Source organism: Heterocephalus glaber, unplaced genomic scaffold (genome assembly GCF_053883595.1).
Source record: "Heterocephalus glaber isolate CG9 unplaced genomic scaffold, H.glaber_assembly_v1.0 deba00001460, whole genome shotgun sequence".
In the NCBI taxonomy this organism is placed as follows: Eukaryota; Metazoa; Chordata; class Mammalia; order Rodentia; family Bathyergidae; genus Heterocephalus; species Heterocephalus glaber.
The window spans coordinates 11,140,944-11,161,749 of record NW_028258307.1 but is presented as its reverse complement, the minus strand read 5'-3'; the positions used below and the strand labels follow the sequence as shown (position 1 = coordinate 11,161,749).

Sequence of the window (20,806 nt, the reverse complement as noted above, 5' to 3'; positions counted from 1 at the left end):
CTCAAATGACCTCAAACTCCTGAGTTCAAGCAATTCTCCTGCTGCAGCCTCCCCAGTAGCAGGACTACAGGTGCATGCTATTGTCTCAGACTCCTCAGCTTTTCAATAACTGTTAAAAATATATAGCTCAGTAGTGGAATACTTGCTTAGCAGGTATGAGGCCCGAGGTTCAACTGCCAAGCACAACAAAAATAAATACAATAATAAAAAATTACTAGCCTGAAAGAAATGGGACATCTCAGGCAAAATAAAAATAACAGAAAGGCTGGGGATTTAGCTCAGTGGCACCACACCTGTCTAGCAAGTGCAAGGTCCAGAGTTCGATCCCAGGTATCGAAAAAAAAAAAAGACTAAGTAGGCAGCAGGACTAAGCTTTTCACCACACCCTCCAGATCAACTTCTGCAACACTGCTTAGTTATCACAGTAGAGGAAACATAAAGCAGTTCCAATCAGGTAAATGAGGCTACAAAAGTGCACAACACATTCTGCCGATGTGTGGGCCGATGTGGGATCAGATGGAAGCACTGGCTTTTTAGAGCAAACACCCTAGCCAAAGTTTACAATCACTTACTGGCCCTCTCTGCCAAGCCAAAACCACTAAAGACTACTGCTATCAAGCAAGGCCTGTGGTACAGTTCAAATAATGGTAACATCTGGTCAGCTTAAGAAGGGCCATGGAATAGTGAACAACTCTAACACATAATTATATATCATATTACTACAAAATCAGTTTTCTGTTTTCCATAACGTAAATGGGAAGGAAAGAGTCTGGAGACTAGAAAGGAAGGAACAAACCAAATGAGATGAGCTGGAGATAGAAGATTTACTAAAGGACCAGCCATAAAACTAGAAACCAACTTGCACCTGTGGTGCCAGCAAGAAAATCAGTCAACAGAAGACCTTAGACTTATTGACTTTATTGTTTGTTCCACTGTGTATCTGTGGTTTTCTATGCCAGTTCTCGTTTTTCCTAAAGCAATGACTCTTAGCTTTCCTGGGTCCTCCAGCATTCAGATTGGCAAAGATCAGGGCAGGGACAGTGTAGGAGTAAGTCACAATATCATTTGTCAGTTAGGGTGCTTTTTGGTTTGGTTTGGTTTGGTTTTTGTTTTTGCATACTGCTCTCCAGAAATTCTTTTATGGAAATGAGTCACCCATATCAGTAAGGTATTCTACTGATTCTATCATCAGTAATGCCAGCTTCTTCCTCAGGCTATAAGCAAAACATAACTCAAAAGGGATCACAGACCTGATATAAGAGAATTATAAAACCTGAAAGAAAATATAGGAATAAATCTTCTCAACCTTGTGTTTGGCAGTGATTTCTTTCCTTATTTTTTCTCACCAAGCACACATCAACACACTAAGAAACAGAGAAACCAAATTTCACTAAAAATAAAAACTTTTGTGCTACAAATGATACTAACAAGAAAGTGAAAAGAGAAGCACACAGGAGAATAAAATAATACGCAAATCGCGTATCTCAAAGAGGATATTTATACAGAGTACATAAAGAGCTCCTACAACTCAATCATAAAAGACAAACAAATTTTAAAAACAGACAAGCACACACCTGTAATCCCAGCTCTCTGGGAGGCTAAGGCAAGAAGATGGGAAGTTTAAACTCAGCCTAAGCAATTTAGTGATTTAGCAAGACCGTATCTCAAGATAAAAAAGGGCTGGGGATATAGCTTGGTATAAAGACCCTGAGTCCAATCCCCAGTAAATAAATAGGTAAATAAAATGCTCAACATCATTAGTCACTGAGGAAATGCAAGGGAAAAAAAAACCATAATGAGATACCACTTCATATCCACAAGGATGATTATAGTAAAAAGAGAGAACGTAAGTGTTGGAGAGAATGTGGACAAACTGGAGCCCTCGTATACTGGTGACAGGAGTGTAAAATGGTGCCACTGCTGTGGAACATAATCTAGAAGTCCCTCAAAAGGTGGAATATAGAGTCATCATATGATTCAGTAGTTCTGCTTCTAGGTATGTACATCCACATAAAAATTTATATACAAATATCCACAACAGCATTATTCACAATAATAAATACCAGCCAAATGTGGAAGCAACCCAAATATACATCAAATGTGGAACAGATAAATAAAATACAGCCTATCCATATAATGGAATACATTCTACCACCCCTCGAAAAAATAGTGGTATGTGCTACAGCATGGATGAAAATATTATACTAAGTGAAAAAGGCCAGCCACAAAAGACCCTGATTATACATGAAGTATCTAGATTTAGCACATCTATACAGTAAATTAATGGTTGCCTGAAGTGACTGCTGAAAGATGTAAGTCTCTTGGGGGTGAACAGAAATGTTCTAAGAGTGCCTATGGCAGTAGATGCACAGTTGTATGAACATACTGAAACCCACAGAATCTTACTCTTTAAATGGATAATTTATATGATATATAAATTGTATCTTAATTTTTTTAAATCTTCTTTTGAAGAAGGGTGTACTGGGAATTGAACCCAGGACATTTGCACTGAGCTATATCCCCAGTTCTACTTTCTTTTTTTTCTGAGACAGGGTCCTGCCAAGTTCTTAAGTTGCCCGGGCTACCCTGAACCTTGCAGTACTCTTGTGTCAGCCACCCACAGTGCTAGGATTACAGGTGTTCAGTACCAAAACCAGCTCATTAATCACTCAGGCTTCTTGATCAGCATTGCAGACACGGACACAAGTTTGCCTCCTCTTCTTCTTTAAGCCCTACTAAAAAGGCAACAGGTTTCAAAGAACATATATTTATACCAACAATGAGAAAAGGGGACCAAAAGTACATATGAAAATAAAGCAAAACTCACAACCCCAAACAAAGCCAGAAGGCCACAGCCATCTAAAGGCAGGGCCACAGAGAAGCTAAAGACCCAGAGGTGAAAAACAGTGCTTGCAAAAGAAGTCCAAGAGTAAATGAAATAGAATTGACCCTGAAGAAAGCAGAAATTCAGGAAATAGAAGGTTATCTCAGCAAAACGTTCTAAGTAATTCTTTAGAAATTCAAAATAATTTATCTATAAAGGAACAGAGTATACTGAAAACAATTGAATGGGACAGAGCACCTGAAATTATAAATTATCAAAAACAGAAATTTAGGGGCGAGGGCTTTAGCTCAGTGGTTCCGGCACCTGCCTCGCAAGCGTAAGGTCCCGAGTTCACTCCCCGGTACCAAAAAGCAGAAATTTAATTAGAAATGTAAGATGCTATTTGAAAATAGGAGAGAAAAACTAAAAGATATAGATTAACCCAATCCAGAAGAACCAATATTCATCAAATAGGAAATTCTGAAGTCTAAACCATAAAATAAGTAGAGGGGGAATAATCCAAAATAACAGAACCAACATTTCCAGCGGTGAGGAGGGGAGAGATATGGCTGTGCAGGCTTCACAGTTCCATGCCAGAAGCACAGGGCCCCACCTCCCGAGATGTAGGTCAGGGGTATACAAAGCCCTGAACGTGTCCAGAGAGAAAGAGCAGATGACCCTCAAGGCAGCAAACGTCAGAGTCTCAGTGGATGCTATAAAGCACGGTGACACTTGGCCTTCATAGTTCTTAAGGGAATGAGCTGAACCAAGGCTTGAATTCCAGGAAATAAGCAATGAAGCGGAAATACAAAATTTTCAGACACACAGAGCTTTAGGAATTTTACCAAACTCAGAACTTTCTGAAAGCATTACAAAGGGAGATACTCCAGCCAAAAAAAAAGAGAGAGAGAGAAAAGAAATCAAAGAATGAGATGTGGAAACCAAGAAACAGTACATCTAATCAAGACCGCAATCAAGAATTTGGTTTAAGGAGAGCAGCTACCCAAAGGCCTGGAAAACTGTTGGCACAAATTAGAACAAACTGTCAGAAGGCTGTGATAAGTATATCTTGACGAAGAAAACAAACTGCTTTTGCAAATAAAATACTAAAGACCTAACAATCAATCAGTAAATTTTAACAATATGCCCCCCACTCCCTCCTCTGGGCTTTGGTGAGCTGCGTCAGCCCTGGAGCAGCAAAGCTGCCCACACAAGCGCCACTTCTCTTTTACTTCTCTTTTACTTCGGATCCAACAACACTACTTTGACTGCATTTTGAAAATCCCAGTGACCCATTTTAAATGGTTAGAGTCAAGGGGCCGGGGATTTAGCTCAGTGGTTCCGGCACCTGCCTAGCAACCACAAGATCCCAAGTTCGATCCCCAGTTTGGAAAAAAAAAAATAAAAAACAAAGAAAGAATAGAGTCAATTTGTAGTGAAATCACAAAAGACTTGGTTATATAACAGAAAGTAAACTGTGTATAAAGAAAGGCAAGACGGCCAGAGGCTTCATGAGGAGGAATGCTGGAGGGGAAGCATGGAGGCCCTCCATCCTCATCTTCCTGGAGAGCAGCAGATGGCTGCTTAGAGTCAGTCTAAAAGTTAGTTTCAAATTTAATATTTAAAACCAGAAATGAGCCCAGCATAGTGGCATGTGCCTGTGGGCCCAGCTACTCAGGAGGCTGAGACAAGAGGATCCTTTGAACCGAAAAGTTCAAGACCAGACTGAGCAACATCACAAGACCAATACCACAAAACAAAAATAAAACCCTAAATGTAACCAAGTTTAAAAGAAAAAACTAAAACCAATAGTTCAACTGTTGGGAGAAGGTTATGTGAGCCAAATTCCTAATTTTTATATTATAGAACTAATAAGAATATTATCCATGAGACAACTACCAGCAAAGATTTACAAGGTAGAAGGAAAAAGAATGAAAGCAAAAGAGAATAGTCAAAACTCACTGCCACTGAGAAGGAGACCCGGGGTAGAAAGTGCTGTTAAGTCTGTGGTGAAGAGTAAAGAGCCATGGCCGGGGATTCAGCTCAGTGGTTCTGCTGCCTGTCTCACAAGCACAAGGTCCTCAGTTCGATACCCAGTACCAAGAAGAAAAAGAATTTAGGGGCCAAGGATGTAACTCAGTGGTTCTGCCGCCTGTCTCACAAGCACAAGGTCCTCAGTTTGATCCCCGGTACCAAAAAAGAGAGAGAGAAAGAGCGCACCAGGGTTCATGAGTCTGGACAGAGAGCAAGGTTTAGAGAGACCTCAGCCTTCACAGCGACCCGTGACAAAAGGAGACAGCGAGCAGCTGAGAAGGTGACTCTTGCTCCTTCCTTTCGCCATGTATTCTTCCGTAAGGGTGATTTATTTTTTAGATTATGCACATATACTATTTTGATAGTAAAATTTAAATTTTGTACTATTTTTATTTGAAAATAAGACATTATTTCAAAATAAAAAATAATGTACATCTAAGGAAAATAAATGCCAATAAGCCCATTTCCCCTATTAAATTTGGCACGTTGTTTTAAGATAATAATTACTCAATGCTGAAGAGGACGTGGTGATTATGCATCCACACGCCAGAGATTATAAATTGGAACAATCTTTTTGTTGGGTAATTCATTCAGTAAAGGTTATCATTTTGCTAAAATCTAAGAACTATCCCTAAGACCTCACATAGTGACTGACACAGATCAAGCAAGTGCACTGTGGGGTACGGAACACGCAAACAGAGTGATCGGACATGAACTACTAAAATGAGAGTATACTCCGTGGAATTACAGGTGTTCTGTTGCCCTCTTTCTTTGTACTTTTCTACAGATGACATTTGATAAGCAGGGAGAAATGGGGCAATCAAACAATTTTTAATCAATCTCTCCTTGTTTTTTCTTGCAGTCCTGGGGATCAAACCCAGGGCTTCACACCAGCTAGGCAAGTGCTCTAGCACACAACTACATTCCTAGCCCTACTTTAAATACAAAATACCAACAGGAAACCCAACTATGTGCACTTAACCCATCAAATGGCTTTTTTTCCCATTTCACTATTGGTATTTTTCACTTCCAACAAATTACATTAGCTGTTTCTTAAACATGCTATACTTTCTTCAAGCGTTCCTATTTTATCATATGGTTTCTTCTCCTACTGTTATGGTTTGTTTGGGTGGTTGGTTGGGTTGGTTGATTGGCTGGTTGATTTTCTTAGACAAGGTCTCACTATGTAGTCCAAGGTGGCCTCAAACTCACAGTGATCCTCCTGTCCTGTCCTTGAGAGTGCTATTATTACAGAGATGTGCCAACATGCTCGGCTACTTTTATTTCTTAAGTGAAACTATTTTACAGTTTCAGAATATTTTATTATCTCCAGTTCTTTGGCTTTCGGTTTCCTTCTGTTTTGAATGCTGGCCCTTCCCCCCAAGAAAACTCTTTTGGGCAGCCGACAGTATTTTATTGTGAGCTTATCACTTTAGGGATTATTGATTTTTTATTAATATGGAGCATTACACCTCCTAAACTGTGAAGGTGCTCTCCAGTATGGTTTTGCATTTATTTCAGCAGTAACTTGTGGCATTTCACCAGTCTAATACTAGTTTTATGTCAATTTCTAGACACACTTTGGATCCTATCCCATGTGCCACGGATTTGCGTTTCAATTCCACTAGAGTGACTTTTTCTCTACTTGGAATTCTGAAAAGCCAGAATTATCAAACCCCAGCCTCCTCCCCTGCTGGCCTCCAAGGAAACATACAGTTTTCCTAAGTCCCTTTTCGGTGAATGGCCCTCAGTTATCCAAACTCAAGTCCAGAAGCTGGGGCCACCTGGACTCTTCCCACGTGGGTAAAAACCCCTTGACCCACTGATGGGTCTGCTCGTTTTTCACACTCTCAGTTCATTTTCTCTTTGTCTACCATGAGGACTTCCTTTCCTTTCTTTCAAGTTCACCTATCTATTCCTGTTTTGCATCAGCTCAAACTACCCAAGTTGCAAAGTCTAAAAACATTCGACATTCGCCTTTAGAATGAGTTACAATAGGATCCACCCAAGAAAGGAAGGAAGGAAGGAAGGAAGGAAGGAAGGAAGGAGAAAGAGAGAGAGAGAGAGAGAAAGAAAGAAAGAAAGAAAGAAAGAAAGAAAGAAAGAAAGGAAGGAAGGAAAGAATAAGAAAATAAAAGCAAAAAAAATACTTGGTGGTAATGGGAATTGAACCCAGGACCTTGAGAATGCTAAGCAAGTGCTCTAATATAAATAAATAAGTAAATTAGGACATGAATTAAAATCTCAAAATGAGGGAATTACAAACTTGAGCAGTTATCAAGAACAATAAAAATCTAAAAACACAAGAGACAATGTAGTAGACCTAGAACAGCAAAAATATCATTTAGTAAGACTTAAAAAACACAAGAGAGTTTTCTATTTTTACCAATTAATAAAAAATTATGTTTCTAAAGTTCCATTATTGGTGAATATCTTTATATGATATGACACTTTATACATATTACTTTGAAGGACTTTTAAAACATCAGCCTTCAACTGATGCAGTCTAAAGAATGTCAATAATTACACCTTTCTATTCCTTCTTTCCGTTTTATTATTTGGTTCTATAATTTGAATTTAAATTTTCATTCATGTTTTTCACATGACACGAACATTATAATCTTTATCCAAACAATCTTTTAATAATGACAATCCAAAAAACGCAATACTAAAGAAATCGAAACATTATTCTGGGCCAAGAACTTGTGGTGTGTGTTTTGTTTCTTTCCTTTCTATTGTTCCTAAGGTTAGATCTCCAAGGTCTTCTTATTTAAGAGACTCCTGTGTGTAAACACTGGACAATAAATCAAGGCCAATTAGGGTTAAAAAGGAGATCACAAGTTTTGAAATATACCATGCAAAGTCTATCACTGATGTTATTCTTTTCCTTTCAGTCATACACGATTTTGAAAAAACATAAACTCAAACTTCTAATCTCAATTTCCCCAAAAGTGAAATATAAGGACAGACTCTGAATATCCATATGCAAGTCTCTGCCCAGACACAAACTTTCATTTGTCTTGGGCAAATACAGAGAAACTGAATGGCCAGGTGGTATGAAAGGCGTATGTTTAACTTCTTAACTGTTTTCCAAATGTTTCTGAACTGCTGCAACAATTACATTCCCATGCCCCATGCCTAAGAGTTCCAGCAGCTCCACATTCTTGCCAACAATAGCATGGTTGGTCTTTCCACTGTCAGGCACACTAGTGGATGTGTAGTGATATTTCATTGTGGTTTAATTACCATTCCCCTAATGGCTAACAATATTGAGCATCGTTTCATATGTTTAGCTCCAATCCATACATCGTCTTTGATGAAATGTCTTTACAAATCTTTTGCCTTTTTTAAAAAACAAAAATTGGGTTTGCTTCTTGCTGCTGAGATGGAAGGGTTCTCTACATACAGTAGAAACAATCCCTTGTCAGATATTCAACCCAAAAAGTCAACAGATAGTGCAAAAACCCTGATCTAGTTAACTTTGATGAAACAGCCACATTACATTGCAAGAGTCATGATTCTACACATGACTCACTCTACTTTTTAAAAAGAAGTTTTTTTAACAACTCACATGAAATACTTTTAAATCATATTCTTTAGAATCTATTTATATCTAAGTCCAATCAGCACCCTACCAATGCATACTCATGGCTACATATCACTACAAATGAAAAAATCTGCTTATATGATACAATTTAGAATAAGTTCCATCTTTTTCTTTTGGTACCGGGGATCGAACTTGGGACCTTGTGCTTGCGAGAGGCAGGTGCTGGAACCACTAAGCTAAATCCCCAGCCCTAGAATAAGTTCCATCTTAAAGAGCTAATATTCTTATAAAGTTTTAGTACTTCTACTATCTACAAAAGTTAGTCAACAATTTCCACACAATCGCAGAACCTTGAAATCACAACATACTTCCTAAGGCTTCCCCTCCGGCCCCTAACACCTCTTGCTTAATGATGGGCCCTGAAGAGTTCAGGTGAAGGCAGGAAGCAGATAATATGAAACAGTTCTCTGCCTTCTTTTAGTAATCAATCAGGTATCTTACTAAAACAGCCGTCCCTCCTACAGCCCGTTTATTCAGACCTGAAGTGCCATCGGAACAACACAGCCATTTATAACAGGTTTCTGAGGGGGTGGGAATCAGATGAATCCTAAGTAAGCCTTTCTAACCCGAGCGTTTCTTTTTCTACAGAAACAGGCAACATAAAATCTCAAACACAACATTTGGAACCAAGGAACCTAGATGAGAGGCTAAAGCTTGCCAGAGTTTGCGCGAGTAATCTAATTCTCTTGAGTCCTCAGTTTCCTCATCCATACTGATCGAGCTCAGACAGGGACACCAGCAGTTCCAATCAGCCCCAATCGCCATCTTAGAGAAAGGTGGGTTTCATTTTACACAGGTCACAGAGGACATGTGAGCAAGCCAGGAGCAGACCTGAGGACAGGTCCCCAGGTTACAGAGCACACAGAGGACCCATCAAACAGCCACAACCTCACCATTTCTCTGACCCACTCCCTCAAAAGCCTGCCCAAAAAAGGCCATAAAAAAGCCTCTTAGCCTGTCAGAGACACCACCTCTGTTCTGCGCACACTGAGAAGTTCCTCTCAGGTTTAGCCACAAACCTGCTTGGACTGTTGAGTTTGTGTCCTTTCTTTCCTGCTCACATATGATGCAAAGGTGATTCCTAAGAGTTGTTCCAACACAAGTATTCTGCTAGCTGGGTTGTATAAACTGGTTTCCTGATAGCTAAACACTGATTTGGATACCATGTGCTAACCACTGAGCCATGAACTTAAGAGCCTCATTTTGATTACCACGACAATTCTATGAAGAGGTTACTGCCAGCATCACTGTTTTACACATGAAAAACAGTGGAGGTAATTAAATGACTCATCCACAGGCAGCCAATATTGGCCTGCTGCAACTTGCTGTGCATTCCTGAAACCGAGAAGAACTAGTGGCTGCTGTACACTAGCTATAGTCAGCAGTGAGGAGTCATTACTGATAGTCTTCGATGTTCCAAATCATCTACAAACTCTAAAAGACAAGTTTAGCTAAAACTAGGATGATCATATGGCCCAGCTATACCACTCTTTGATATATAACCAAAGGAATTAAAGTTAGCATACTATAGGGATTATCTGCATACCCATGGTTATTGCAACATAATTCACAACAGCCAAGATATGGAACCATCAACAGATAAACAATTTTTTTAATGTGGTGCATATATACCATGGAGAACAATTCAGCCATAAAGAATGAAATTATGTCATTAGCAAAAAGGTGGATGGGACTGCAGATCATCATGTTAATAAGCAAAACGAGTCAGAATGAGAAAGACAAACAATACATGTTTTCCCTAACATACGGAATCTAAAAAAAAAAGTCATGAAAATAGAAGGGAAACTATTCCTAGATAAGAGGAAGGGAATAAGGAGGAAGGAAGGCATAAGGGAGGATAATGGGAGATGAAAAAATTATTAATTAGATCATTAAGAGATCATGATGTTGACATGAAAGTACTGAGGTAAAAAGGCATCCACTACACTCTCTTCAGTGAAACAGCAGGTTATAAAACAGTACATATGTCACTGCCAATTTTTTGTTTTTAAAAATGCATTAACATACAGCAGTATGAAGAAATCCTCTAGAATAGTGTTAACTCCCCAAGATCGATGCCCGGTACTAAAAAAAAACAAAAAAAAACAAAATAGAATAGTGTTCACCCAACTATTTTAATCTGGCTCTGGCAGTGACAGGCTAAGCGCATTTTTCTTTTCAAGAGTTTTATTTTTAACTTGTGCTATTAGAAAATGTTTCTGAGCAGAGGAAATTAAGAATTTCTATAAGTATGTGAGGCGATGGATATGTTAAATAGCTTGATTGTTGTAATCATTTCACAACACATATGTATCTCAAAACATGATGTTATATACCTGAAAAAAAATCTGCATGCAAATTGGAATCGAAAGTCTGTTATCTGTATGTCTGGGGTAATGGACTGCAGAATATTTATAAAAATTTATATAGCAAGTTTAGGCAATTTAAAGGCAAGTTTAGGATCCTTTATGAAGTTTTAAGAATCTCCAACCGACTCAGTACCCTTGAAAGCACCCGTCTAATGACATAAACCTTCAACTAACAGTATGCTTTGAATAGTAAGATAGCATTAAAGCCTAGAGCTCTTCTCCAGGGCTACCAAGGATTAGCCTTGTAACCTGATTCCAAAGCATCTAAACTATGTGCCCTTCTGTTCTTTAATTGCCCTCATTTTCTTCACCTACTTACAACAAAAAGTTGAGAAGTCAACAGAGACTGTCAGAATGCTAACGGTTAACACAGGATGTTGATTCCCCTTCTTAACACCTCTCAGGCCCTTTCACTGGTTCACACACCTCTTCAACCCCCAGAAGTGGAGAAGGAAGAGATTTACTGAGACTTCCTCAACATTTTTCCTTCTGAATTTTCACAGAGACAGAAACAGTCATTTGCTCTCTACCAATTAGGATTGGCCCTTTGATGCTACCCTAGGAATTCTGTAAGGAGGGACCTCCTGTCCAAGAGAGGCCACCTGACTAGTTCAGAGAAGCCAGGCCAATCTGACCCAAAGAGAAAAGTTGTGACTGTCACCAACCCCCAGTGAACGTAGGCCCAGTTAGCCGCAAATTAGTCACCTACCACTACTGCCTTGGGGTCTCTTCACTAAAGTCACAGGACAACTAGTGTAGCACACAGTAATCCCTGTAGCCCATAGCCTCTAACAATTACTGTTCCCCTTGCCCTTGAAAAGCTCCCAAAGGCTGGGACGGAGCCCCCAAAATAATAAGAAACAGAAACTAGGGAAACATGGTTACCTCTTTCCTTTCACTATATTGACAAACAGATAATGAGAATCTTAATTGCCAATAAAAGATTCTTCCCCCATCACATGTTCTCTAGTAACCCAGCCAATACCCTAGGCCAGTGATGGCGAAACTTTTAAAGCTTTCAATGATAACAAACAGCCAGCTAGGGCACACGTGTCACAGGTTCATCACCACTACCCTAAGCTCCTGTCACAGACTCAAAAGCTCTGTTCTAAGCAACAGCCTGCAAATGATACTGAACTGTTTTCCCTAGGACCTCCCAACCGCAAACAGTGCTAAATTCCTCCTCAGCAGCAAAGTAAGCCTTGTCTCCCTGTACAGCAACAGCATTTCTTTGGATGTCACTGCAGATTTTAAATCAACTAACCTCACCCGACCTGACCACACCATTACTAGGCTACGGTAAGAGAGCTGTTGCCTGCTGAATTCTAGAGTTGAATTCAAAAGCGACTACACATTTCCGTCTGTCTAACAGATTCGTTACAGTCAAGAAAGAGTGAAAATTGCAGGAACAAGCTAATAGCCAGCACAGAAACAATAGACTGGGGACAGCTGCCAGTATTCATTTAACTTTTTTTTTTGAGACAGGGTCTGGCCAAGTTGCTAAATTGCCTAGGCTGGGCTCAAACCTGTGATCCTTCTGCTTCAATCTCCCAGTAGTGATGGTATTACAGGTGTGTACCACCATACCCAGCTTAACTTTTTTTTTTTAAATCTAAGTTGGAAGAAGTATGCCTGTCATCAAATTCTAACAGATATACCATCTTTTCATCTCTACTACTTACTGTTCATACAGGCTTCTGAGTTTGAGCTGTGTTTTGATGACAAATCAATGTTCTATATAAAGGTACTTCAAAGAACATTTTTGAAATGATAAAAATGTGCATCTTTTTTTTTTGTAAAGACACAAAGAGTACTTTCCAGAAAGCAATATAAACTGACATCTTACAATCCTGCAGGAAGCAATAGATTCTGCTATACCTGTTCCAATTTTAAGATTAATATCTCTCCATCAGTCTATCTTAGACAGTACTTGAGGCATTTCCTTTCTACTCACATGAACAAAATGCAAACATTTTACGTTAGAGGGCTCTATGAGATAGAGTGATAGGACCTCTTTCTAAAGGGTGATCTTTGTAAACTTCTCCTTCACTGATAATGCTTACAAACTGACAATGTTGTCTCCTGTCAGTTCCCCAAATAATGTACACTATCTGCCACTACATTGTTCCCTAAGTGTGAAATGCCCTCCCCAAACTCAATCTGAATTCTAGTCCACAAGCAAGTTCAACTTCAGCCTCCTCTGTGAAGTTATCGCCAGCCCAGCTAAAGGTGATCATTCCCGTCATATCTGGAGACACATTATGTCTGTACAAATAAAAATATGCAACTGGTAGATAAGAACTGTGACTTCTACTCCTTTGTACCCTCAGAATATCCCACAAAAGTGAGTAGGATATAATAAGTTCATTAAATATATGTTTTATAAATACATTCATACACTCACACTTGGAAAGTAACTTTACACCACCATTTTTACAAAATACCACCAACCATTTTTACCCAAGCAAGTAAGTAATAGAATGTTTAAAATGTCATTTTGGGGGCTGGGGATTTAGCTCAGTGGTTCTGCTACTTGCCTTGCAAGTGCAAGGTCCCAAGTTCGATCCCTGGTACCCCCCCCAAAAAAGAAAAATGTTATTTTGGTTTGCCTCAGTGTGACTTATCTGGGATGGAAATACTGCATAGGAAAACTACTCAAAACCTATTAGTAAGAAAGAGCCAAACTCACCCGCTAATAACACAGAACTATAGACATGTGACATGTTCTCTATATAGCTAAGTAAAAACTATCTCATCAAAGTAAAAAAAGCACTTAATCAATATAAAATACAATGTGGTATTCAAAGTTAAGGCTATGTCAAAGAATGTTAAGCAGTCTTAAGGTGACTATAATTAATACCCTCTGAGAAATAGTGAATATATGATTAAGTGACTTAAACCTCTAGCCCAGAATAGTTAGGTCTCCATGCTATATCATATATATAAAATATAAATGGCTACCCTACATAGTAAGTATAAGATATATTGTGAAACAGTCTCCTCTAAATCAAAACACTATCATAAAAGCTGAATGATATTTTAAATAACTTATGTGTTTTGTATTGCATTTAAAGATTTCCAACTATTGAAATAGGCAATAAATGTTCATTATGAGAAAAGGAATTATTAAATGGCTATATAAACACTACTTTCCGGGCATCTTCCAATATCATGAGGTTATTATGTAATCCCAATGAATATACAAGTCTGCTAAGTACCGCGATTATTTGGTCAACTGAACAAGTCACATTGGGTCAGATTCCCTGTCCACCCAAAACAGAAAGGCCAGGGATACAGATGATGATAATGCTACATCACCATCATCACCCCAACAAATAAATAATAGCACATACTTTTATAGCACTTGTTACACACCAAGCATGATTCTGAGATCTTTACACATTCACTTACAAATCTTCAAAAGAATTCTGAAATATGTTTCACTATAACCCCAATTTACAGACTAGAAAACAGTAACTGACAGAAGGTCACACAGCCTGCAAGATACAAGGACAGGATTCAAACTCAGAAAGTCCAGCTCCAGAACCCAGACTCTTCTCCATATGCCATGGCCCTTTCTGTCTAAATTCTACGAAATGATGACACCTTCACTGTCAGTCTCCCATAGGCACAGCCACAAGTTTTAAAACTCTATAAAACTGCATTTTTAATCTTGTATCTCCTTTTAGAAAAATGCCTTCAAAATCCACTGTCTCAGCAGGCTGAGTCATGAGCTCTGAAGTCAGGCAGACCTGACTTGGTTCTGCTGTATGAGTGATGACAATTGTAAGGAATTTACTTTAGATTCCTCCTCTGGAAAATGGGGGTATGCTGTGAGGATTAAACAAGATACTGTACCTGCCACACAGCAAGTATTCCAATAAAATAGCTAATATGATCACAATTGATACTAGTCATAGTTTCACTTGTTCTTAAATTTAGCAGTTTTGAATTAAACTAGAATTTAATCCCAGATTGTATCAGTATCTTTTTAAACAAGAGATATGATAATCCCATAAATTAAGACTGTACAGTCTGCGGGGCGGGGCTTTAGCTCAGTGGTTCCGGCACCTGCCTCGCAAGTGCAAGGACCCAAGTTTGATTCCTGGTACCAAAAAAAAAACAAAGACTCTACTGTCTGAAATTACATGATATATGTTGGTCACTAAAAATGAGTACCAAAAATAAGGTAGTAGACACACGCAACAATGGTAAATGTGGAAAAAGAAAACTTTATGAGAATTAGTTAATTCTTGAAGCTTCAAATGTCAGAAGCTGAGAGTTCTTTGAACCAAACACGTGACTTGAAATTACCGGGAACTAGCTATAAGAAATACATACAGTGGCTGGGGATTTCGCTCAGTGGTTCTGGCGCCCGCCTCATAAGCACAAGGTCCCAAGTTCGATCCCCATTACCAAAAAACAAAAAGAAAAACAAATACATCCAATATTCCTGAATTCTACATCTTGGGAAAATTGGTTTCATGAATAAAACCTGTTTGCATGGGTTTCACAGAGGCAGGAAGGAAGTAATGCAAGTGAAGAAAAAGTACTCAGGAATCAGCAGTGGTGCACATTTTTTAACTGAGGAAAGAAATGGGAAATACTTACTAGTATCTGGAGTTTTCTCCTCAGATTTGCCAAATAAAAATTCATATTTGGCCTTGGCAACACTCTGGGAATGTGCTGATGCATTGTTAACCCAAACAAATGTCTCTGCCTGCAAAATGAGAACAAAAGACATCATTAAAAATACATTATAAGCTGGGAGTTTAGCTCAGTGGTTCCGCTGCCTGCCTCGCAAGCACAAGGTCCTGAGTTCAATCCCTGTTACCAAAGAAAAAATAATAAAAAAATACATCATAAAACAAACTATGCAATAAGGGAATGAATAACCATTATAAATTCTTAATAGACTGCTATATAACCACTCAAAATGAAATATAAAAAACATGACATGAAAAATCAGTTTACAAAATTCTAGCTGCATGATTACAACTGTAAAAACAAGACATGCATATGAATATCTACAAAGGAATAAGAAAAACAAAAAGCTTGCCTCCATTGTGGCACAAGTTCATGGTAGATTTTTAAATTTTCGTCAACTAGAAAACTATTTTATTTTTATTTATATTTTTTCCATGTGATAATCACTATCCAGTCCATTACAAAAATAAATTTTAGTATCGGTTCTGTTAAAGAATACCAACAAAAAAATAGTCTTTCTCCAAAAGAGATCACATATTTACATAATCAGAAACACCAGTCTGCCAAAAAGGGCACAAACTGAACTGCCAAGCACCCCATTCAACTGACTGTCTTAAATTTGTACCAGTGTCCTTTAGGATTCCTAACAGTCCCTTATTTGAAAGAAAAACATACACTGATTCTAAATTCCTAAGACCTTGTTCCTGGCTACTTGAGGACACAGCCAAAAATCAAGAGTGTCTCCCTTCTATAGGCTACGATTCATTAAAAATAAGTAACAAGGAAGAAACTTTAAAGCACAGAGAAATTTGACCTACGACAGTCAGAAAGTCATTCTTCTGCCTCTTTACTCTGAACTCTAAAATAACCAGGATCCCGACACTACCCACACTGGTTTCTACCCTCTCGTTAGCAGAGGTCTTTTCTCACATCTGACCAGCAACTGATCATTCACTTTAAGGGAGAAGGGGAAGAAGCGTTCTATGAACAACCAAATAATTTCTTTCTTCAAAGAAGAAAATCTTATGACCTCTGTTACAGCTTCTATTGGAGCAGAAATGTCTGACAACAGTGAGCAGGCCCAATCAAAACTCAACTTCTTACTGCAGACTGGTTCTGTAGGAGGGCCCCTCCGCCCCTTTATTCTTCAATACCATTATCAAAAGGCAGCTTGAAGAATTTGGAGATAGCAATTGCTTAAAATAGCTCTACAACCACCGAATGTTCATAATGCATAAAATTTATCTTTCTAAAAAAAGTGCACACTCTTAGTGTTATGTGATTAATGATCATAGATTATCGTTTCCCATCAGAGGGGAAATATTAATTTTTTAATGTGTTTGGAAAGCTTCAGGGGGGTAAAAGAAGTACTCGACCAAGAGGCTCCCATAGTAGGTACCTTGATTTAGGTGCGATGGTTAGGGAGGACTCTGCGAGGATTTAACACCTGCAGCAATAAGGACAAGAGACTCCAAAAGGAGACCAGTGTCTCACTAAGGACAGGGAGGCCATACACATGGCCATACGGGTGGCAGGACAGCCACTCAAACACTTGACCACTCAAACACTTACCACAGAAGAGCAAGTGAATGGGCAAGGAACCACTAAGAGAGCAGGCAGGGACCAAACACACCATTTGTATAGATCAAGGGAAGACAAGAGTTTTAAACAGTAAAGTGATTCATTTATATTTTTTGTTTTGGGGTGGTTTTTTTTGGTCCTGGGTATCAAACTCAGGTCCTTGCACCTGAGCAGCAGGCAGCGAAACCACTGAGCGAAATCCCTGGCCCTATATATTTTTTTTTTTGGTACCAGGGATCAAACTCGTCCGGCCCTATATTTTTAAAGATTATTCATTTGCATCTTCAAGAGATCATTTGATTGTTTCACAGAAAATGAACCAGAGACCAGAAGAAGGAGTTAAAAGTCTAAAGAGAGAGTATAGTTATTTATTGAGGGCAATGGAAACAGGCAAAAGTTGATGAAGTAAAAATATACTTTGTAAGGAGCTGGGGATTTAGCTCAGTGGTTCCGCCACCTGCCTGGCAAGCGCAAGGTCCTGAGTTCATTCCCCGGTACCAAAAAAAAAAAAAAAACTTTGTAGGAAGAATATGCATGGTTTTATAATCAATTGGATTTAAAGAATGAAGGATAGAGAGAAATCAAGGATAACTGTAATAGATAAGATTCACAAACCACTTACACCCTGCAAGGCACTGTTGTAATGCAATACACAAAATATCTCATTCAATGCTGAGAACAATCTTAAGAACAATCTCACCAGTAGAGAAAGGAAGCTAAAAGCAGATAAACTGTCAAAAGTATACAGCTAAAAATTATAGATTCCAGATTCAAATCCATGCAGTCTAAACCCAAAACCCATGACAATGGGATGATTCCCAGGAATCTGGCTTGAGCACCTGGATGCATACTGAGATGGAGGCTGGAAAACATCACCCATTGCTTGGACTTGGCCTTCCAGATGACCTCCCAAAGCCTCAGTAAAATGACAGAAAACAACATTTGAAAGAAATATTCCATTACTATGGCACTAAAAAACAAGATGGCAGCCACAAAGCAAAAGCTTTCAGCAACTCCAGGAAGATAATTTTCTTGGCTGAGTATCTCAATTTAAAGTGTGAGAATTGTTCCCTAAAGAAAGATTTCTCTTGATCAACAGTTCTTAACTCCAGATCCATGGAGGAGAGAGGGATCAATAGAATTTTGGAAGTTCAAGTCAGATGCGGGAAAGAATTTTATATGTCTATTCTCACTTAAGATAAAATTTAGCAGCTTATTTCAAATATAAATGTAGGCAAAACCACAGTATTAGTAGCAATAATTATAATTTTGTTATGAACAGAAATCACAGTCCTTTTCACATTATATAACAGTTACAGCAGATGTCTTGAAATAGCACTAATACTCATCCCTAATTTAAATGATAATATTTCTAGATTCACCACATATGTTATAAATTTATTATTTTGGTAGTCAATATACAGTTGGTACTCCATATTTGCAGGTTCTACATCCACAAATTCAATCAACTGTCATTAAACATATACTTTCTAAAAATAGGATGTGTTTGTATTGAACATGTACAGACTTGTTTCACCATTATTACCTAAACACACAGTATAAGGTCTATTTACACTGTTTTAGGTATTATAAATAATCTAGAGATAATTTAAAGTATGCAAGAAGAGCATACCAATTATATGCAACTAACATGATATTTTATATAAGGAACTTGAGCACCCAGATTTTGGTATCTGCAGAGGTCCTGGACCCAGTCCCCAGTAAATACCAAGAGAAGACTGTATTTGGTTTCTTTTGTAACTCCCTATGTTCTATCACATGAACTTAAAAAAAATACTAGTCTCAAACTAGATCCAGGACTTTACCAAAGTGCCCTAAGAGGCCATGGCACAGAACACATTAAGAGCATTTACACAAAAGCACAGTTCCCTAACTGCAGCCTAGGTCCCATTAGTGGCTCATATAATCAGTCTAGTGGATATGGCCAAATTTTGATATAAATTATACACTTAATAGAACATACCTGAAAATGCCAGAGCAGACAGCACATACTAAGATAAACTTCTAAACTGTATGTGGGTGTCATAATTTAAAATGTATTTCTCCCCATAAGTCACGATCACATCTGTTTGAAACACATTGCTCTCAAGCGGTTCTCAATCTTTAGCATGATTTAGCATCACTCACAGTACTTATTAAGACAAATACTGCTGCAGCCCAGCCCAGAGTTCCTCTTTTGGTTGGCCCTCCAGGGACCTGAGAATGTGCACCTTCTGACAGTATTCGAGTACAGGGACATTGCTTCTTTGGGAACCATATTTTGTGAACCACAGCCCTAGACCCGTGTTTTCATATTTTACTACATATAAGAATCACCTAGGAACATTGTTAAAATATGGATTGAATAGGCTTGAGATGGAACCAGAGACTCTACATTCCTAAAATGTTCTACTAGAGGAGCTCATGGCAGGACACATTTTGGGTACCAAGCAGCAAGAACTGCAGATGCTAAAGCTGAAGAGTGAAGAACATCCAAAGCAGATCCTCAGAGAAGAGGAGCATTCTTTGATGGGCTGCTCTACCTAGGAGTAAAATACACTCACGGGTTCCACTCTAAATTTTGACAATTGTCAGGGATCCTAAGTCCCAAAATGCAGGCCCAAATGCTCTCCCACCTTGCCGACTGAAATAAAATTCATTCTGCTTACATTCACTACTCTTAAAGCTGCAAGGCCCACTGATATTCTTCTTCCCATGCAAATTCTTGGAAACTATTACTGTTGTGGTTTGGGACAAGATGTCCCCCCAAAGCCTCATGCGGTCATGGGGCCTTTTCAGAGGTGGCTGAATCTACAGTGTGTGATGCTGGGATTAAGGGTGTGTGATTACTGAATCAGGCCACTGCCCTAATCCTGGTAGTCTGGATGAAAGGGGCTCTGTTAAAGTCCCTTGCTTTTGCCTTTTTCTGCCACCAGGAACTGTTCTCCTCTGTGACACCCCCCTGCCATGTGCCACTCTTCCTTGGGGACAGCAGATTATGGACTGAAACATCTAAGAACTATAAGCCAAATAAACCTTTCTCCCTTTAATTTTGGGTGTTGGGTATTCTGTCTCATCAACAAGAGAAAAGTAAGACAGTTACCCACCTCTATAATAGCTTTTGTAGGTCTTTGAAAATTTGTATTTGAAATAATCAACTTGACAAAAAGCCCCACATAACTCAGCACTACTTTTTCATTCTGTGTTTTTAACTGAATAAAATATATTCTTGTACTTGCTCTGGCAGCAGAATAAAATATTCTTTTTGTTTTATCAAACTGATTTTAGGGACATAAATTTTATTAAGAAGCATGGAGTGAAGGTGGGAATATAGCTCAGCAGTGGACTGCGTGCTTAGCATGTAAGAGGACCTAGTTCAATCTGCAGTACGGAGGGAGGGAGGGAGGAGGGAGGGAGAAAAATCAACATAAAAAAGTAACATTAGTAAATGGACTGATCTGAACTTAAGACACAGGTCAGTTTATCTGTACTTAAATCCTAGCTCTAAAATTACCATTCAATCTCACATAAACACTTAGTCTTTGGACTTCAGATTTCCTATTGACAAAACTATTACAGGGTGAGCATCCTTTTTCTGAAATCTGAAATCCAAAACTTTTTGGGTGCTGACATGACACCCCAAGTATTCCACATTCAACCTCATCTGACAAAACTCAGGCACAA

The 20,806-nt window shown here is 38.7% G+C and overlaps 1 protein-coding gene across 5 annotated transcripts in view; it reads right to left on the bottom strand.

The window, feature by feature from the left end:
• The window catches only part of Psd3 (pleckstrin and Sec7 domain containing 3), a 517,630-nt gene that overhangs the window by 337,229 nt on the left and 159,595 nt on the right, over positions 1 to 20,806 (bottom strand). For all 5 annotated transcript variants that reach the window (XM_087216715.1, XM_004848243.4, XM_021261216.2 and 2 more), the window contains one exon: positions 15,446 to 15,554. In XM_087216715.1, coding sequence (XP_087072841.1) covers positions 15,446 to 15,554 — 109 coding nt within the window. The remainder of the gene's footprint in view (positions 1 to 15,445; positions 15,555 to 20,806) is intronic.